General features: G+C 35.4%; 4 protein-coding genes across 15 annotated transcripts in view; 1 reads left to right on the top strand and 3 right to left on the bottom strand.

Moving 5' to 3' along the window:
• LOC7494468 (60S ribosomal protein L35a-1) overlaps positions 1-3312 on the bottom strand; it is a 100575-nt gene extending 97263 nt beyond the window's left edge. Inside the window, exons 1-5 of one of the 4 annotated variants that reach the window (XR_008059793.1) lie at positions 3163-3311; positions 2989-3024; positions 2305-2533; positions 2163-2205; positions 1273-1322 (exon numbers count right to left, since the gene is read on the bottom strand). Coding sequence is in view for 3 of the 4 variants with exons in the window: in XM_024606470.2 (XP_024462238.1) it covers positions 2164-2205; positions 2305-2533; positions 2989-3024; positions 3163-3194 (339 nt within the window). In the remaining variant the exon portion in view is untranslated. Of the gene's footprint in view, positions 1-1037; positions 1486-1927; positions 2206-2304; positions 2534-2988; positions 3025-3162 lie in introns of those variants that run through there. The other 3 variants (XM_024606470.2, XM_024606468.2, XM_006379555.3) reach the window with 3 other exon arrangements.
• A 1988-nt stretch (positions 3313-5300) lies between these two features.
• LOC7488000 (syntaxin-81) lies at positions 5301-8610 on the bottom strand. Of its 3 annotated transcripts, none has more exons than XM_024607341.2 (8): positions 8474-8610; positions 8271-8378; positions 8078-8161; positions 7773-7877; positions 7170-7313; positions 6374-6622; positions 6120-6251; positions 5301-5597 (listed from the first exon to the last, which is right to left on the bottom strand). In XM_024607341.2, exons 2-8 carry the CDS (start codon positions 8346-8348, stop codon positions 5454-5456), a joined length of 936 nt encoding a protein of 311 aa, XP_024463109.1. In that variant the 5' UTR covers positions 8349-8378; positions 8474-8610; the 3' UTR covers positions 5301-5453. The 3 variants fall into 3 exon arrangements, with proteins under 3 accessions (XP_024463109.1, XP_024463110.1, XP_052311202.1); XM_024607342.2 differs by having other exon boundaries at positions 8078-8156; positions 8474-8574; XM_052455242.1 differs by having other exon boundaries at positions 8271-8603.
• Positions 8611-8689: 79 nt separating this feature from the next.
• On the top strand, positions 8690-11337 carry LOC7494467 (uncharacterized). Of its 7 annotated transcripts, XR_008059923.1 has the most exons (4): positions 8739-8855; positions 9420-9666; positions 10644-11121; positions 11323-11337. XR_008059923.1 is itself a non-coding variant. In XM_002312101.4 (3 exons), exon 2 carries the CDS (start codon positions 9423-9425, stop codon positions 9654-9656), a length of 234 nt encoding a protein of 77 aa, XP_002312137.1. In that variant the 5' UTR covers positions 8690-8855; positions 9420-9422; the 3' UTR covers positions 9657-9666; positions 10647-10971. The 7 variants fall into 7 exon arrangements, 6 of the variants coding, with proteins under 6 accessions (XP_002312137.1, XP_024463111.1, XP_024463113.1 ...); XM_002312101.4 differs by lacking the exon at positions 11323-11337 and having other exon boundaries at positions 8690-8855; positions 10647-10971; XM_024607343.2 differs by lacking the exon at positions 11323-11337 and having other exon boundaries at positions 8690-8855; positions 10644-10971.
• A 482-nt stretch (positions 11338-11819) lies between these two features.
• LOC7487999 (proline transporter 2) lies at positions 11820-15780 on the bottom strand. Its single transcript, XM_002311160.4, has 7 exons — positions 15317-15780; positions 14705-14929; positions 14495-14589; positions 13936-14125; positions 12998-13122; positions 12406-12621; positions 11820-12324 (listed from the first exon to the last, which is right to left on the bottom strand). The coding sequence occupies exons 1-7, from the start codon at positions 15426-15428 to the stop codon at positions 11947-11949; spliced, it is 1341 nt and encodes a 446-aa protein (XP_002311196.2). The 5' UTR covers positions 15429-15780; the 3' UTR covers positions 11820-11946.
• Between the last annotated feature and the right edge of the window lie 1471 nt (positions 15781-17251).

Below are 17251 nucleotides of genomic sequence, written 5' to 3'. Positions count from 1 at the left end.
AAGGAGACGGTGTCCTTGTGTCAGTGTACTAACAAAGAGTACGAGTTTTATGTTAGAAACACTTTTTACTACATATCAACGACTACAATTCACGTTCATTGGGATTGCCAGAGCCATTTGTCCAAATAAAAACTGCTCCAGCATGACCTCAAGCACGAGAATTTACCCCATCACACTACCAAACATGCAACAAACTCCCCTTCACAGTCCATGCAATGATGTGGCAACAAGTGATTTGCTTTAAAGATGATGAAAGTGGAATGACAGGAAAAGATACACATGCGGTTGAAAACACCACACAATAGCTAGTCCCCGTGCTTTTGTTTTTTTTTTTTAATTTTAATATGTCATTAAAAATAAATTTTTAAAAACTAATTTTTTTTATTTTAATACCTTTCAAGAAAACCATTTTAAAAAAGAATCATTCACTGCATTTTAAAAAACAAGATGATGTACTTTATAAAAATATCAAAACAATATTTTTATTTTTAAAAGTTATTTTTAAGATAAAAAAACAAAAATAATCTAAAACAAAAATTCAATTTTTTTTTAAACTACAGTTAAAAACAAAGGGCCAACGACCCCCTCCATTCCAAAATGCACAACAGATTGGTGGCTGTCCTAGGTTCACTGATCTAATTCTATTGAAAAGCAAACATGCACGGCATTCCCAAACAGGCACGAGCCACCATTAATAAAATATTGGTCTCTCCTAGGTTCACTGATCTAATTATATTGCCCGGACTCAAAACTCCCACCAACACCTTTTAGGTTCAAGGTTTGCATTTTGCGGGCCAACACTTAGTAGACGGGCATGCTGCGGATGCAATCTGTTTATTTCAGATGCAAACATCATCCAGCACAAAACCTGAAGACAACAGTTGTGTACCTTCGGCTACAGGCAGGAAATGAAGTAGGATTAGGATCGCAAAAATTCCATAATCGCCCAGATGCTAAATTCATAATAAGGTCAATAGGAAGACCACCCTAGACACACCCTGGTCGGAAAAAAACCCAGACTCCTCTAAAAGAAAAGCTAAAAAAAATCAAGAATGAACTTCATCTTGGGAAATCCAGTGGAAATTATGGAAAATCCCCACAAATAAGTTGTATACAAGCCACTCAATATTTCAAAGACAGATGAGTTCATATAAAAAAACTTGTTTAAATTAAGGAAAAATGAAAAAACTTATTTAAATTAAAGTAAAGGTGATCACTCAACCAAATGAAGAACAAATTGGTGGAAAACACCGACTGATACAAAAGTCCCTGATTAATTGACTACAAAAATCCTCTCTGCCAGATACAATTATCCTGAGTAACTGCAAGAGTAAAAAACAACAGTATCATAACCAAAGTCAAAGATAAATCTCCAGCACAACGCTCCAAAAACAAAAGCAGGCACTGAAAATTGTGGTCGCGAAGCCAGAGAAAGGAATCATATAGGGCGGATGGGTTAAAACACACTTCTTCTGTTATCCAAACCTGATTGGCCATGAAGTAAACCCGATGTTAAACTATCCAAAACAATTGCATACGCCAAGCTTTGTCAGTATTACAGTCACAACTGTATCCTGAAAAGATGGCACTTGGTTTTTTGAAAGGTAGAGATTAATATAGGACTGGAAAGTGATAATTAAATTACAAACTGAAGGAGCGCTTTTATTTTATAATACTGATTCATGCATACAAGAGTAGTAAAGCACGGTTTACAGACCAATTTGGGAAAAAAAAAAAATCTTGGCAGTTTGAGTGAAAATAAAGGCTCCCCTTCATTTTGTAAAAAATTGTAATCCACCTCGCATCCAGCTTCCAGAAGAAACCATTTGCAATATATGATTTTAAAATTAGTCGAAAATAAACATGCATCAACAGTAACCATTTACCAACATCATCACAACCATTTCCCACAGATTACAATCCCACAAGACAATCAAAGTAATCTATGTTCTATCACAAAAAAATTATCCACCAAACTTACACATTAGATCCTGATCTTATAGAGGCAAAATTCAAATTAAAGTGACAAGGTCAGGGCAGGAATGCAATTCTATTACAACCATAAACAATCCTACATAAAGAAAGCACTAGAAGTAGGAAGCAACACATAAATGAGCTATTGGCAATGATCACAGGGCAAAGTGTTCCTCAGATAACTGTACCTCAGATATTGCTGGGATACATGAAAACCCGCACTCGAGCTCCCTGCAAATAAACCAAAAATTAATTAGATAAAGCCAAAGAGGCAGAAACTATGGCATACCAATAATAATAGCTTTGTTTATCATTATTTTTTAACAATACCATTGACTTTGGAGGCAGATTGGATTTGAACTTGGCTCTCACTACACCGCTGTTACCATGGGGCCTAGTGACCTTGCCCCAAATGCAGCGATAATGGGATCCATCCCTTTTCACCTTGGCCTTGTAGATGTATGCCATCCGCTTCCCAGCATACCATGCAACCTCTTCTTTTGTGTTGACGCCCTCAATCTGGATCAGTGATGTGTTGGGATATTGGTTGGACTTCGACCTACAACAAAAAAATATTTTAATCTCCAAACTAATCCACACAGCATGTCCATACTCTGTTTCATTTCTTGTCACATACTATTCATTTTCCGAAGCTCACACAAAAGAATCAAAGTACTAGAAGTAAATCCACTATATTAGTTGCACTAATTAGTCAATTAAATATAGTTCATTAATAAACAAGCAAAACTTGTTTTGTTTAACAAAAACAAATTCTCTAGCAAAGCTAATAGAGCATTTGCTTTTGATGAAAAGCATTTACTATAGATATAAAAAAGGAAAAAAAAATTCAATTAGCACAACAGAATGACAATAGCCTCTAAATAACCTAACCCGTGATTCAAATACCCTAATTTCTTATTTTTCTCATTCAAATTTCTATGTAACCAAAAACAATCATAAAATACAAATTAACAGATTAAAACCAGAGTACTAAAGTCAAGTTTCGGTTATTACCTCTTATAACCCAAGACTGTTCCCCGTACATAAAGCCTAAAAAGAGAAACAGAAGAATCGTCACGAACGCAATTATTAGCTTAAGTCTGCAAATTCTTAAGAAATGAAAACTGAATACTTTTATCCTATAAACATTTGCGTATAAGGAAGGGCGTGCGATTATAGATCGCAGACCTGACTCGCTCTCCTTGGCGTCCCTTCACCATTTCAATTCGCCGAGTCCAAACTCCCTCGCAAAAAGCTGCTCACACTCCGCAGCGGCAACGCGTATACCAGAAAACCCTAGATTCTAGTTCTTCAGTGTGTTTATATAGAGGAAGGAGAGTTCGTAGGCCGTTCTTATGGACTATAAGAGTAGGCTTTTGATTTGGGCCTATGGCCCATATTAATTTTATTCAAGAAATACGTTTGTGTCAGCTACGCTTTTTTTATATGTAAATATTAGGCCTTCTGGTCCGTGGAAATTATCAGTTCCTGATGCTCCTAATCTTTTGGCGAGACGTCCTTCTAATTTATATTTGGGCTCTTATGAAACCCATCATGGCTGGATAGCATCCAAATTTCAGGATCCTATAAATAAACAAATGATGGAAACAACAATTATCGGCAAAACTGTTAAACAAAACTAAGTACAGTTTTTTTTTTTAATTGTTGAAAAGTGTTTTTTTGTAAAATTTTAATTTATTTGTTTTAAATTATTGTTTTTAAGTTTTTAGATTATTTTGATGTAATGTTATCAAAAATAAATTTTAAAAAATTAAAAACAATATTATTTCAATATATTTTTAAATAAAAAATATTTTAAAAAACAACTATAATTATAATATTAATTCAATGGTCAGCCAAATCAACATTCTACCATCTAGAAAATAGGATGAAAGAAAGGTGAAAAATAATAACAACAACAAAAATTCAGTAAAAAACAAATAAAATTAAAGTTCTAAATACTAGTAATACATTATTACTGGTAGTACTCTAGAAAGAAAAACAAAAAAAACTTCAAGTACTGTTTGTTTTTGCGTTTTAAAAATACTTTTAAAAAAATTTAATTTTTTTTTTATTTTTATCTTTGCTTTAAATTATTATTTTTTTGATATTTTCAAATTATTTTAATGTACTAATATCAAAAATAATATTAAAAAATTAAAAAATATTATACTCACTATTTGTTTTTCAAATAAGATGGCAAAAATATTACCCAGCCTTGCGTCTATAATTATAACTTCGATACTTGAAGAACAATCACTCTAAAAATTCATTACACACCGTTGTTGTCACATTATGCCTCAGCAGCATGCGACAACGACGATAAAGAATGGATGCTAACATCCGTTCTCCTCGCAGATGTTGCGTTAATTTGATGCTAGAGCCGATGAAATTAACATTTTCGCAATGGCATTAACGATGCTCATTCCAACGATGGATTGAACCAAATGAAAAATAAAAAAATCAAGCTTTTGAATTGTTAATTTGAGTGGTTATTCTGTACAGTCTGATTGTTATAGAAATGTTACTCTTTTCCAACTAAAAAAAAACATAATGTGATCAGCTCTACACATTCGTATTCTCGCCTTGCCAACATTGGTATTGGCCTTGCAATCCAAAGACTTGGTTGTCGTGCAATGTATGAAGGACTAGGGATTTACAGAAGAAATTGAAAAGCTATAAGTTGGTCTACAGACTCAAGAATGATGGTCGACTGTTCATAGCTCTTCCCTTGAGGTACCTGGAAAAAATAACAGGACACGATAACTTTGCTAGATCTTGCTAACTAAGCAGCACCAATTGCAGATATGAAAAAGACATGCTGGCTTTCACAGGTTGCCATCACATTCTTACAGAAACCGAGAATAAGGAGTTAAAGGAATACATAGAGTAACACACTAGAGAACAAAATTATCTAAGGCACAAAGCAGTGATTTGAAGGGTTTTGCCCCTAGACTACAACAGAGATTAGTAGCAGTGTTTCTTGAGGCATTGGGATTTACTTTAGCTGCAGGGAAAAATTATTGTCATGACAGGATTAAATCACTGATAGCTAAGTACCTAAATATATACACTCAGTTCTCTCTGGCAAAGGAAGAAGAATTGAAGCCAGTTATGGACTCCCAAAACCAGCTAGACTATATTGTAGCTGTCGAGAGTGGTGTTTTTGTTCATAGCTATGATGGTAATATGGCCAACGCAGTTACAGGTCACTGAAAATATGAAGGAATTTTGTTGATTTGCCAGATGAGATTTCCAATGTCGAAAATTCTAGCTTCAATGAAAATGAATGGTTGCATGACAAATTATTCTAGGTCTACAAACGCTTGTCTTGTTTCAGTGTATGACGGGGATAATTTTTATTTCAGCATAAAACTCAATTTGCTCAAATGTTGATAATAAATCTACAATTTTTCCCATTCCGCAATCAAATTTACAAGGAAAATTGTACTCGCAACAGTCCACATACTATCAGAAATTCAACTATACCAATCCAGAAAGAGGATTGAAAAAGTAAGAACAAAAAGGAAAAGCAAGAGAAAAGTCCTGCTACTGCTATTCCGCTGTATTGCCTGAGACAACTCTTTGTTTCCAAGCTCTACGTTCTTTGTAGCTTCAACTGCCTACAGGACAACGCAAAGAAAGGTGTGAGAATGGATTACAAAACAAAGAGCCAAAAAAAAAAAAAACACTTAAAATGATTATCAGTTCAACAGGAAGACCAAAAACACAGGCAATTTTGTTCCTCCTTTTTCCTCCTCCTTCCTCTTCCTCTTCCTCTTCTTCTAGTTTTTTTTTTGGATGCAGAGGCTCTGTTGTACCCAAAGCACTGCACTAAATTTACCCACTAGCCCAGAAATTAATTGATATACTATAAGCTTAGATAATACAATCCGAATGCAATCGGGTATAAAAGAGAAATGAACAAGAACGTCATAGGATATTTCTTTTTTGCCCTCAGAGTTTAAAATGCAAAGGAGCATTCTGCTTGCAGTTTATTCTTCGTGATGCAGGCTAGAGCTAACATTCAAAGCAGATTTTTACTTGACAGGACCCAACCATGCAGCCTCACATACACATTAATTTTCCATCCAAAGATATAGGAGGTTCAAAGAAATGTAAGTGTTCAAGCTAGACATGCTGACCTGCTCATACAGAAGCTCTATTTGTTGTGCTTGTTGCAGAACATGCGTTGACATTAGGTGATTCAATGCAGACATTTCCAGCATCTTAGTTTCGGTTTCTTGAACTGCTTCTAGAAGACTAGTCAATTCCACCTGCATAAAAGTCCATCAGCAAGCAGCTCAAATTGTATCAACCTCAAAGACCCATCTGAACAATTGAAGAATCCCATACTGGAAAAGGTTGTGAGAAGCTCATCAATAGATATTCTTATAACCTGCAGGGCACGAGTCTCATCATCCAACACTTGCTGCTGCACTCTAAGAGACTCTGGCTGAATGTCATCAGGTTCACTGAACTCTAAATTGTTTGTTTTAGAGGAATCAACAGTAGTTGTATTTGTATTTGCAGCCCGGTTAAGTTTTCTTCTTGGTATCCTCTTATTAATAGCATCTTGGAAGCGTATAGCTCTTAGCTGATCAAACCGTGCAGTGACAGAATGAAGTTTCTCACTTAAAATCAAAACCTGCAAATTTAAAAGCAGTAGCATGGTGAATTAATTCGGCAAAAAAATGCCTTAAATTTCATTTCAGCCCAAAAGGAAAAAGTGAATCCTATGCTGGGATTTCAATATAGAAAGTGAAGTTATTAGCAAATCCTGAATCTGCAAAGAATGAAATTTGTATTAAGACTAAACAAAGACAACTGACTCTCTCTCCACCACCACCACTGTGATAGCAACAGAAAGGGTTTGCATCACAATACTTGCATGAAGCATCAAAACACTGTTTGTAGTTATAATATCTAATACAACTGAGAATTGTGACAATTTACAATTAGAGTTCCAAGGTCCCTAATTGATTTAATATTCGTACTATGCTACATGTTTAGAAGAATAGATCTAAATTAAATAACAAACTTCAATCACAATCTATACCATGGAGATTAGGAAGAGAGAAAGGTGATTCAGTCAAGGAAGGATACCGTTCCAGCAAGCTAAGTATTTTATCCCCAGACAAATTTAGCATGCAATGAATAAGCTCGGTTAAAACTAAAGAAGAGAATAACCATACCACCCCATGTTTGTGTGCTATAGTATCAGTGGTGGAGGTATCAGCCTTGATGCCAAGCCACCCCTTTGTGTTTGCTGCTTCATCGTTTATGCTATTCTTGAGAATATCAATTTGTTCTTTGCATGCTTTAATAAATGCAGTAACCTACAGAAATTGTTGTTACAGAAAATGCTCAGGAAAAATAGTCCCATATCTAAAGAAGATCAGAAGGACAATCCAAGTTATTTTCAATTGCTGCTTTAATGAACATACATGGAATTTGTGATCCCTCCAACAGAATAGAAGAGACAATAAATAGTTCATTAAGACATACAATTAAAGAGACAATAAATAGTTCATTAAGACATACAATTAAACCTAGGAGTCTATCACAGCAAGGTTCATTGAGCTATTACCCATATGGAAGGCCAATGCTTAACTTCCAGGCATCAAAACAAGATAAGCTAGTTAAAAACAACACCCGATGAAAAGCCAATAACATAAATAATACTAACATTTACTTCCTCTATCAAGCACAGCTAATTGAAAGATGGATTATTTCTACACTGTCTCCAACTATATAGGAGACATTGACCCGACAGACTATAATACCCCACAACTTACCTCTTGTTCAATACTATCCCTCTCCTGTTCAGTGGTACGATGCAGATCAACATAATCCTTCCTATGCTTCAACATAAATTGTTCTAATGCTCCAATGCTTTCAAGCTAATACATACACCAAATGAACCAACCAAAAAAAGAGAGTCAGCCAGCCAGTCATATATAGCTTGTATGTGCATCCCAAAATGCTCCTTTTGTTTATAAAACAACAAAAAAATTCGAAACTTCAGCCTAAAATAAATAAAATAAAAAACAAGGTTAGCATAAACAAGCAGTGTCGAGCAGAGTGGCAGCATCAAACATACCGTTTTAAGAGCAGCTCTAGTAAACGGTGATCTTTGCCGTGGTTTATGAATAATAAAAGACGCCATAATAGCTGTCAATCTGGTCTGTCAAAAAGCAACCACAACTCTAAATTCAGCACCATTGATATAAGAAGGAAACTGTAATTTGAAGAAGCAATGAATAAAATAATAAAAGAAAAATTAAAATTTTTACCTCATTGTAACCTAAAGATATAGCAATGTGCCTCACTGCATCTTTAAAATCCTCTGTTCTATCTCTAATTTTCGCCATACTGTCTTTATACCATCACCATTAAATTACCTTCAAAAACCAGAAAAAAGATCAAGCTTAAATGGACGAACTGTATCGAACCGAATAGAAAGACTCCAGAAAGTGTCAGTGAAAAGGAATTTAACTATGATTAAGTTGAAGTCAGAATTGTTTCGAATACAGAGAGGGGGGAGATCGCGAGAGAGGAGAATTGGAGACCCAGAAAAAATCTAGACTCAAAAGAGAGAGGCCAAGAACTAAACGGCCCATCAAATTTCTTAATAAATAGAATTAATCATAGTTAAGTCATAATAAATAGAATTGGTTGGGTCCATCATAATAAAAAAATTAAACGGCCCATCAAATTTACAGCCCGTTGTCGTGTATAATTATTTTATGACTAAACCAAACGTGCCCTTGATAAATCTCAATTCTCAAAATTGCTTGACAAGACAAGAGGCCTCAACCTCAACGCTCTAATTTGGGCTAAGCAATTCAAGTATCGAAGAAGCAGCTTTGCCTTTTCAGGTTATTTTACAAGTACAAATTAAGCATTTTACTCTTCTGTTCACTGCAAGTTCTGTTCTTTTATGTGGTGTTGTCATCGTTTTGGTATTCTCTATTTGATCTGCTTGATTTGTATGGCCAGCCCTCTTTAATTCGCGACATTTTGAAAAAAAATTGCATTTATTTATGTTTCCAACGATGGCATTTTATGCTTTCGTGTTCAATGCCTCAGATTTTCTTTATGATTTTTTCTCTTTGAATTTCATTATTTTAAAGCGGTTTCTATGATATGAAATTAATGATCACATTTTTATAACTTACACATTTTTATCTTTGGATCAAAACAAAAGGTAGATAACTGAGATTTATGTTCACGATTTATAGGCTAGCACAGGGTTGATAGAGTGATAAATCCCATTTTTACACACATAACGGTACCTTGTGTGTAACAATTGCTGGTTGCGGCTTGATTGTGTACCTTTTCCCTCTTCATTATTTGGAATTTTGTTGATTCTTGGAACACGAAATTTGGGTTTTGTATAGTTGGGTTTTGTGTAGCTAACCAGGGTTTTCTTGATAATGTAGGAAATGGGTTTGTGGACGTTATTGGAGGGATTTCTGCTCCTTGCAAATGCATTTGCAATATTAAACGAAGATCGTTTTCTTGCACCTAGAGGATGGAGCTTCTCTGAATTCTCTGTAGGTCGAACAAAGTCTTTGAAAGGGCAGCTTATAGGTCTCATTTATGCGACCCAATATATGAGAGTTCCACTTGTAATACTCAATTCCATTTGCATCTTTGTAAAGCTGGTGTCTGGATGATGCCGCTGAGGTAAGTTAAAACCGTATGTATATGGTTGTTTCTATGTGTGATTGCTGGTATAGATTGTATGGTTAGATTTATTTTTTGTCAAGTAACGATGCCCTTTTCATAACGGTTAGCCCTTACCATTGATTGGGACTTTTTGTTAAACGTGAAATGGATAGAAACTGAGTTCTTTCATTATGATACTGTTGTGGTGACATGGATTTGGTGATAGATGAGGTAGAAACTTGGGATTGGCGGCCTTTGTCACTAGTATACTTTAATCATTGTTTGTATGATTTGAAAGATTCAACTGTTTAGATAGGGCCTCATGTAGAATAAGGGTTCAATTGTGTTACGGCAGGGAATGGTTTTCTTTTCTCTTTCCTTTCCTTTCCTTTTAAAAGACAAAACATAAGTCATGGGTCGTTTTGTGATCTACGCTTACACAGTGTGTCAAATTAGCAACAAGGATCACAGAAGTTTGTGGATGAGGATAGCAAATAGTACTTGAAACGATTTTCTTTCCCTTAAAATTAGTCAGGTGGGAAGAGAACAACATGTTGTACCTTTGGATCGACTTTATACTGGAGTTGCCAAAGGAAAAATTGATATCAAATATTATAGTAAGACGACTGGATGTGATGTCTCTCTTCTCCAATCTTGTATTGATTGAAGATGAAATCCACATATTCCTTTGCTTTGCGCATACATTGGTTGTTGTCTGGTCTTTGATTTTTGTTGCTTCAACTCATAAGGTGACTTGTTTTAAGAAGGATTTCCTTTAACAAAAAAATGTAGTGAATGCTTAAAGTTCTTTGTTGGGAGACCTCCATTCCTTCAGCTTCACTTGATACCTTCTCTTTCATTGCTTCTTTTCCTTCTCTCTCTCTTAATTAACACAGAGTTCAGGAGTTTTCATTTGAACTTGAATCTAGGTTATGGATTTTTGTTTATAGCTATTTTTGTGTGATTAATTGAGTTCCTTCTCTTTTCTGTGGCAGGAGCATTCATGGAGTTTGGCTAATAGGATTGTAAACAATATTTTATTTTAGAAAAGGCTGAGGAGGCATGTGACTCAGAAAATCCAAGACACGCTTGATTTGGAATATCCTTTCTCACAATTAGTGATTTTGAGGTTATTTCTGTTGCATAAAAAAACACGACGAGATGTGGGATGAACATGGCGTGGATTTTGCTCAATTTTCTAATCTGTGTTTGTATTGTTCGACAAGTTTCAAAAGTAACTAAACTTCTTATGGCACTATTAATGTTTTGCTATCAACCTAATTATTCTTCATGATTTGATTTAGTAATAATGTTTTTCCTTCATCTCTCGATAGATTATGTATGGTAATGCGATGAACACTTTTACTAATGGTGGAGTGGATGTATTCTACACTTGTTATGCTTGTGTGCGAATCTAATTAGGACCCAACCTTTTGGTTCTTAGGAACATTTGGTGTTCATTTCATCAGTGAGGTGAGTGGCTTGATGTGATTCTGCATGCAACCAGATGTTGAATAGCGATGCTGGTCCCTTGTTTTTTTTTTTGCTAATGCTGATATTAATAAGCTAAGTCTGCTTGCCCAAAATTTTTCATAAAACTAGAGGTAAAGAAAACACTCTTTTCATCTCTCCTTGTTTCCCATCAATTTATCGAGCTCCCACTCTCCACTATAGGATTCTACAACCTCCGGGCTATGCTGTGATGGAGAGCACAAGTCCAGGCCAGAAGATCTTTTAGTTGATTCAACCGAACTAGTTACTACATCTGGTTGAACTATGTTGATTTTTGCTATCATTTTATGCTGGCATCTAATTTTTGCCGACTTTATCAGAATATCAATTGGAATAATGAGTTCTTCCAGGTTATTGTAATGCATCTGGATATAATAGGACTATCATATATCTGATCAGACAACCATTCTCCTGCGTTTTCAGCAGAGAATTGGCTCTGTGGAAAAACTTACCGTTTCCTTTATTATCGAGGCAGCTATGCACGGAGTATTTTGAAGCTATGCTCACAGCTCTCCGTCCACAATATATTTGAACATTGAACATAATGAGAGACTTCCAGGGCACTTTTTATTTTCTTTACTCAACCAGTTTATGAGCAGTTGATTTCATCTGCATTTTCTTTCACGACAGTTGCAGTTAAAGAAAAACACTTGTCCGGATGAAGATGTGAAGCTTTGCTGATTGCAGAAATTAAATTCACATAATTAAGAAAATTACAAAAAAAAAGTCAAATACTACAAAAAAACAATGGGGACAAGGTCTAAATCAACTAGATTCCAGTCTTCCCTATATATCTGCAAATACACTGTATGTTTTGGAATCTACAGCAATAAGCCTCAGAGCTGAAACTAATGCTGCAATTGACATGAGGCCGAAGAAACAAACATTGAGCCAATGCCAAAGCTTTTGTAGAGAAGTCAATTTGTTATGCTTTGCTTTTAGGTACATGTGGTTGGCAAGAATAAATGTCAGTGGAAAGGTGCTGATGGCGCCAGTAAGGCTCATAAAATCTCCAAGGAAGGGCAGAAGAGCAGCCACCAGTGTGTTAATAGTTAGGTAGCCACCTCTTACACCGATCCTAAACGACAAGTTGCGAATTGCAAGTGGACTTCCTTTAACCCCAAACTTCGTATCCAAATACTCATACATTGGGCTTGCGAATATCTACAAGAAGCATATGTAAGTTAGCGCAGCAGTCAAAAAAAGATGGAGGTTTTCAGAAAGCACAAGTCTTGAATCATTTACATGCAAAGCAATGACTGTTTGCAGGAATGCAGATATGTTGGCCAATCCCTTCACCCAAACCGGACCATTGACGCTGCTAAGCAAATAGGTTGATGTTGAACTTCCATAAGCCCAATATCCAATGAATGTCACTGCATACATTGGTAAAACTCCAGCCGTGAATTGGAAGTAAAGTGCTTTCATCATGTTACTGACAACGGGCTCTTTTATGGTTGCCTGTTGCAAATTAATCAACAAAAGACATGTTAAGTTTTGAAGGCAGAGCAGAGAAAACAAGAGAAAAAGGCAGAAGCAGAAATAACCATCCATAGCCTACATCCCGTGAAAAATACTACCATCAACGGGCGCCTCAAGAAGTATGCACTTTTGTGACTACCATAACACTGGTTTCCAAAGAGTATGTGAAAAAGGATCCAACTTAAATAAAATCTCAAGATATATATAGAATAACAGGCAGATTAGAATAGCTATTCAATAAAAATGCATAAATTCCCAGACCACAATTACATGACTTCATTTTTATTTTATTTAGATGGGGCAAGAGAACACTCCCAAGTTATGTGAAAAGTCCAGACTTGAATCCCTCGCCTACCTGTATTTCTGGAAGCATCCCTGTATTAAATGCAAAAACCAGATTAGCAGATGCCCCAATTGTTGTAAAGATTTTGCTTGTTGTTGTTCCTGGAATGTTGTAATCCCTAGATGGTGCTTCAATTCCTACAACAGCATAGATATTAACGCAAATTCAGAACTAGAAAAACAATGGCCAGGGCTAGAAAAATTAGCAAAACAGGAAAAAATTATGTAAATTACTGTCGAACTCAAATTCAAAGTAGTAAGCAAATATGACAGGAAACAAAGTAGTAAAAAAACTGAAGGAAAATGAAATTAAAAAAAATGGCAGAAAAAACTCCAGGAAGCAATATGATCTATAAGTTGTTAATTCTGACAATCCAGGGACAACATACAGTATGAAAACAGCAGTCAAAATCATACAAAAACAAAATGCACAGTCGAGTTCAATGAAAATCAAGGATTATATCGAACTGTGTGTCAAATTTACTATTGCTGTGCATGTCAGACAGCGTACAGCATCAAAGGAAAAGCAGTTATGACCGCTGTGTGTCAAATTTACTATTGCTGTGCATGTCAGACAGCATACAGCATCAAAGGAAAAGCAGGTATGACCAGGCATTTACCAGTTGGTTGCAAAGAGAACAGCCAAAGAACTGTGGATGTCCCAAAGATGAAAAGCAGGGATCGTATACATTTCACACTTGCACATTTGGTTCACTACATAAAGAATTGCTTTGTGCAAAGGATGTATTTTCCATCTTGCTTGAAAACATATTGCAGTTACGGACTCAGCACAGGTTTGCAATATCCCCTTCATAGTAATCCTTCGTTTATTCAACAAAATAAAATACTAAAAGGGAAAGAGTGCATGAAGTACAGTACATGGAATTACTGGAATGAAATGCAAACAACAGAGTCTACTATGGCACAAAAATTCACAGCATGTAAACTTACCATCTTTAACAGAGAGCACGAATGCCACAACTATATATATCAGGCTGAGAACCGTGGAAACTCCCAGCCAAAGTCTGAGAGCTGACAAGTGGGGAATTGATATGCCAAACAAGGCACATACAAACCCAGAAATAGCAATGAAGTATGGGAGTTTCATGACCTGGTCATCGCTAAAAAGAACATAGAAGGCCTGCATAGCAAATGTATAGAATTAGAAAAAAGAAATCCGGAAAAAAAGAAAAGAGAAACCTGGAAGTAACTTCATATGATCATGCAAATGAACTTGTTACACCCAGTAAGAAGAATTCAAATCAATGTTCCTCTTATAGGCTGTAGCTTGTTCATAATTGATTAATTCATTGATATAAAAGAAACGAAGATGACAAAATGTATAATTTTTAATGAAAAACTGAGAAATCGAACTTTATTGACAAAAGCAAGTAGAAGAAAAAATTTCCTCCCGAAAAGAACACAATGAACTGCAAAAAAGATTCCCAGTTAGACCAGACATGTTAATCTTGCAGTGACAAGGAAACCAATACGACTAAAGTAATGTTACCTTTAAGGCTGATCCAGCCAAAATGATGTATCCAGTGTTAATCATAAAAAGATTAACATACTGCAATGCCCAGGTAATAGAATAAGCTTTCCTGCCTGCAGCAAAGAGGCCCCATCAAACACAAGGAAGTGGTGATAAATTAATGTACATGACTAAATGAAATAAAATATATATGTATAATAGATCCTTATTCATTTCCTTTTCACATACCATAGATAAAGCCTGCGAGATCCCTGTATCTGATATGTCTCCTCCCACCAAATTCATGGAGCTTGGCAACAAGAGAATTTGCATACAGTGATATTGCAGTGGCTATAATCAAACCTATTACTCCAGGTATCCAACCCAGGGGAACCATAATGGTACCAGAATATCCCAAAACATAGGCACTGTTGATACCGGTGGTGAGTACAAAACCAACTTGAAACCATGAATCTGTAAATTCCAACACAGAAGATCAAACGACCTTAAAAGTACAATTTAGTACTCAGACAATGAAACACCCTCTCATCAAAAATCCATTTTCCAAACGTTGAAAAATCAATCAGAAAAAAGGGTATCATAAAAGAAAATACCAATTATAAATTAATCAGAAACCATTAAGAACATAGAACTCTATCCAACCCAGAATTTCTTTTTCAAAAAAGTAACAACCTTACTAACATTCCAAGGAATCGAAACCGAACTGACGTGTTATGTTTTTACTCAGACAACCGCTTTCATATTAAGCGATAGAAGATACCAAAAAAACACAAAACCAGACACAAAATCCCAAGAAATGGAAAAGACAGATTCATTATGCCAGAAGAAAAGGAAACAAACCACTGCTAATCTGATGGGCAGTCTCAGGAATCACAACTGTTGACTTTTCCTCGTCAATAACTTTTCGAGACATGTTAGAATTCCCAACTCCATCTCCATTATTCACTTCCATTATAAAGCTTGGCTCTTGGCGATGATTGTCTCTTGACTCTTGTCCTCCTACCAAGAGCGGCTGGTCCTCTGCCTCCTGAATTGTAATGTGTGTAACAGCCGGATTGTAGAATGAGTATCTGCTTTGTATTTATATATATAGAAATTATAGTTGTCTATCTTGAGGCAGAGAGTTAATCGCAGCCAGTAAAGCGAGACTTTAATTTTGGTCCTAAATTGTTGGTATGAAAGAGGATCATTGTTACTGCTGTTTCTCCATGCGCTTTTCGTATTGGATCCGTTGCGGTTGTGTTCAGTTAAAAGATCCCATGATTGGCCAGCTTGGATGGCTTGGATCTTTTCCTTCAAATTGCGTGCCACTATAAGACATTGAAAATTAATAGGAGACAGACCTGGTGCCCTGTTCACTATCCTGTTCAGAAAATAAATGTTACTTTACAATGAGCAAAGCCGTAATTATTAAATAATTATAATAAAAGAGAGAGAGATAAGCATTACAGAACGAGGAAAAAAATTAACAAATAAAAGAATTCTTATATTTATTTATTTTGTATGTCTACTTAGCATCATAATTTTTTTTAATAAAACCATCGCAATAATTGGTATTTTTTATATTTTATTTTAAATATTTCTCTCGAGTCTTTTTTTTATATACAAAATAAGTTAATGACAAATTGTGGATGGTCTTTCTTAACGTGAAAAAAGATAGCTAGAAAATTGGAATATACGAGGGTTAATTTCTATTAATTAAGTTCCAGAATTATTATTTTTTTTCAATTAAAAAGATCTGTAGTTATTTTCGAGATTTTCTTCTCATTTATTATAAAACGTTACTTCTCTTTATCACATTGGATTTACTTGCGTCTTGCAAAAAAAATACAGAGATATAAATTCAAGGACGGAGAAGGAAAAGGTCAAACCAATAGCTAATGGTATTCAAAAAAAGGTAACCACTATTTGAGAAAATTCAAAAATGTCTGCAGAATAAGAAGGGGGAGATTGAATCGAAGAGACACGACGGTGCACTGCTCATCGATGTCATGTCGGTAAACATAAAATGAATGTCCGCGGTTTTCTTTCTTTTTTTCAAACCAGTCCTCAAATTTGATTTGTGATGTTAGGGTTCGTCGTCGATTTGGATTTTTTGTCATGAGAGATCGGTATTTTTCCTCCTGGCGGCAGCCACTCTTTTAATGCACGCGAGGGAGATTAAAGACATGTTTTTTTTTAACCCATGAGGTCTTAATTTATGGTGTTCGAAGGCTCGTCAGAGAAATAATTAAAGAAGGTAAATAAAATATTGACGAAGACAGGGCGACTACTATGTTTTTCTTCTAACAAGAGTAAACTATGATTAGTTTTAGAATCCCTTTCGGTATTGATCCTAAACTCGTGGTCAAAACCATTAAAAATATATAGGAGAATTTTGCCATTTATTAAAAAAAAATAAAAATCAATCGTTATTAGTGGGTAAAAAAACACATGGAGAATGGGGATGCTGCGGTACGAGGTGACAGGAACACGAACTTCTGGTGTCGAGGGTGTTAGCTGGGATTCGAATTAGAATATTCAATCTGTACTTTTCTTCGTGTTCATTTATTCCTAGTTTATAGTTTATACGGCACATAAGGGCTTGAAGAAGGAAAATAACGTGTTTTTTGCGCCCTCTTTTCCACGGAATAAACACGTGCATGAAATGCCCATGATTTCTTTGAGTTCTCTATCTATGGACCTTAGACCTGGCTGATCTTTATTTTTCGGTAATGTAATTCGATGAAATTATTCAGTCTATACAACTAATTCATTCGAGCAAGATGCTTCGTT

This window comes from Populus trichocarpa, chromosome 8 (assembly GCF_000002775.5).
Source record: "Populus trichocarpa isolate Nisqually-1 chromosome 8, P.trichocarpa_v4.1, whole genome shotgun sequence".
In the NCBI taxonomy this organism is placed as follows: domain Eukaryota; kingdom Viridiplantae; phylum Streptophyta; class Magnoliopsida; order Malpighiales; family Salicaceae; genus Populus; species Populus trichocarpa.
Note: the sequence above shows the minus strand (reverse complement) of the source record. Positions and strands in the feature narration are given on the sequence as shown.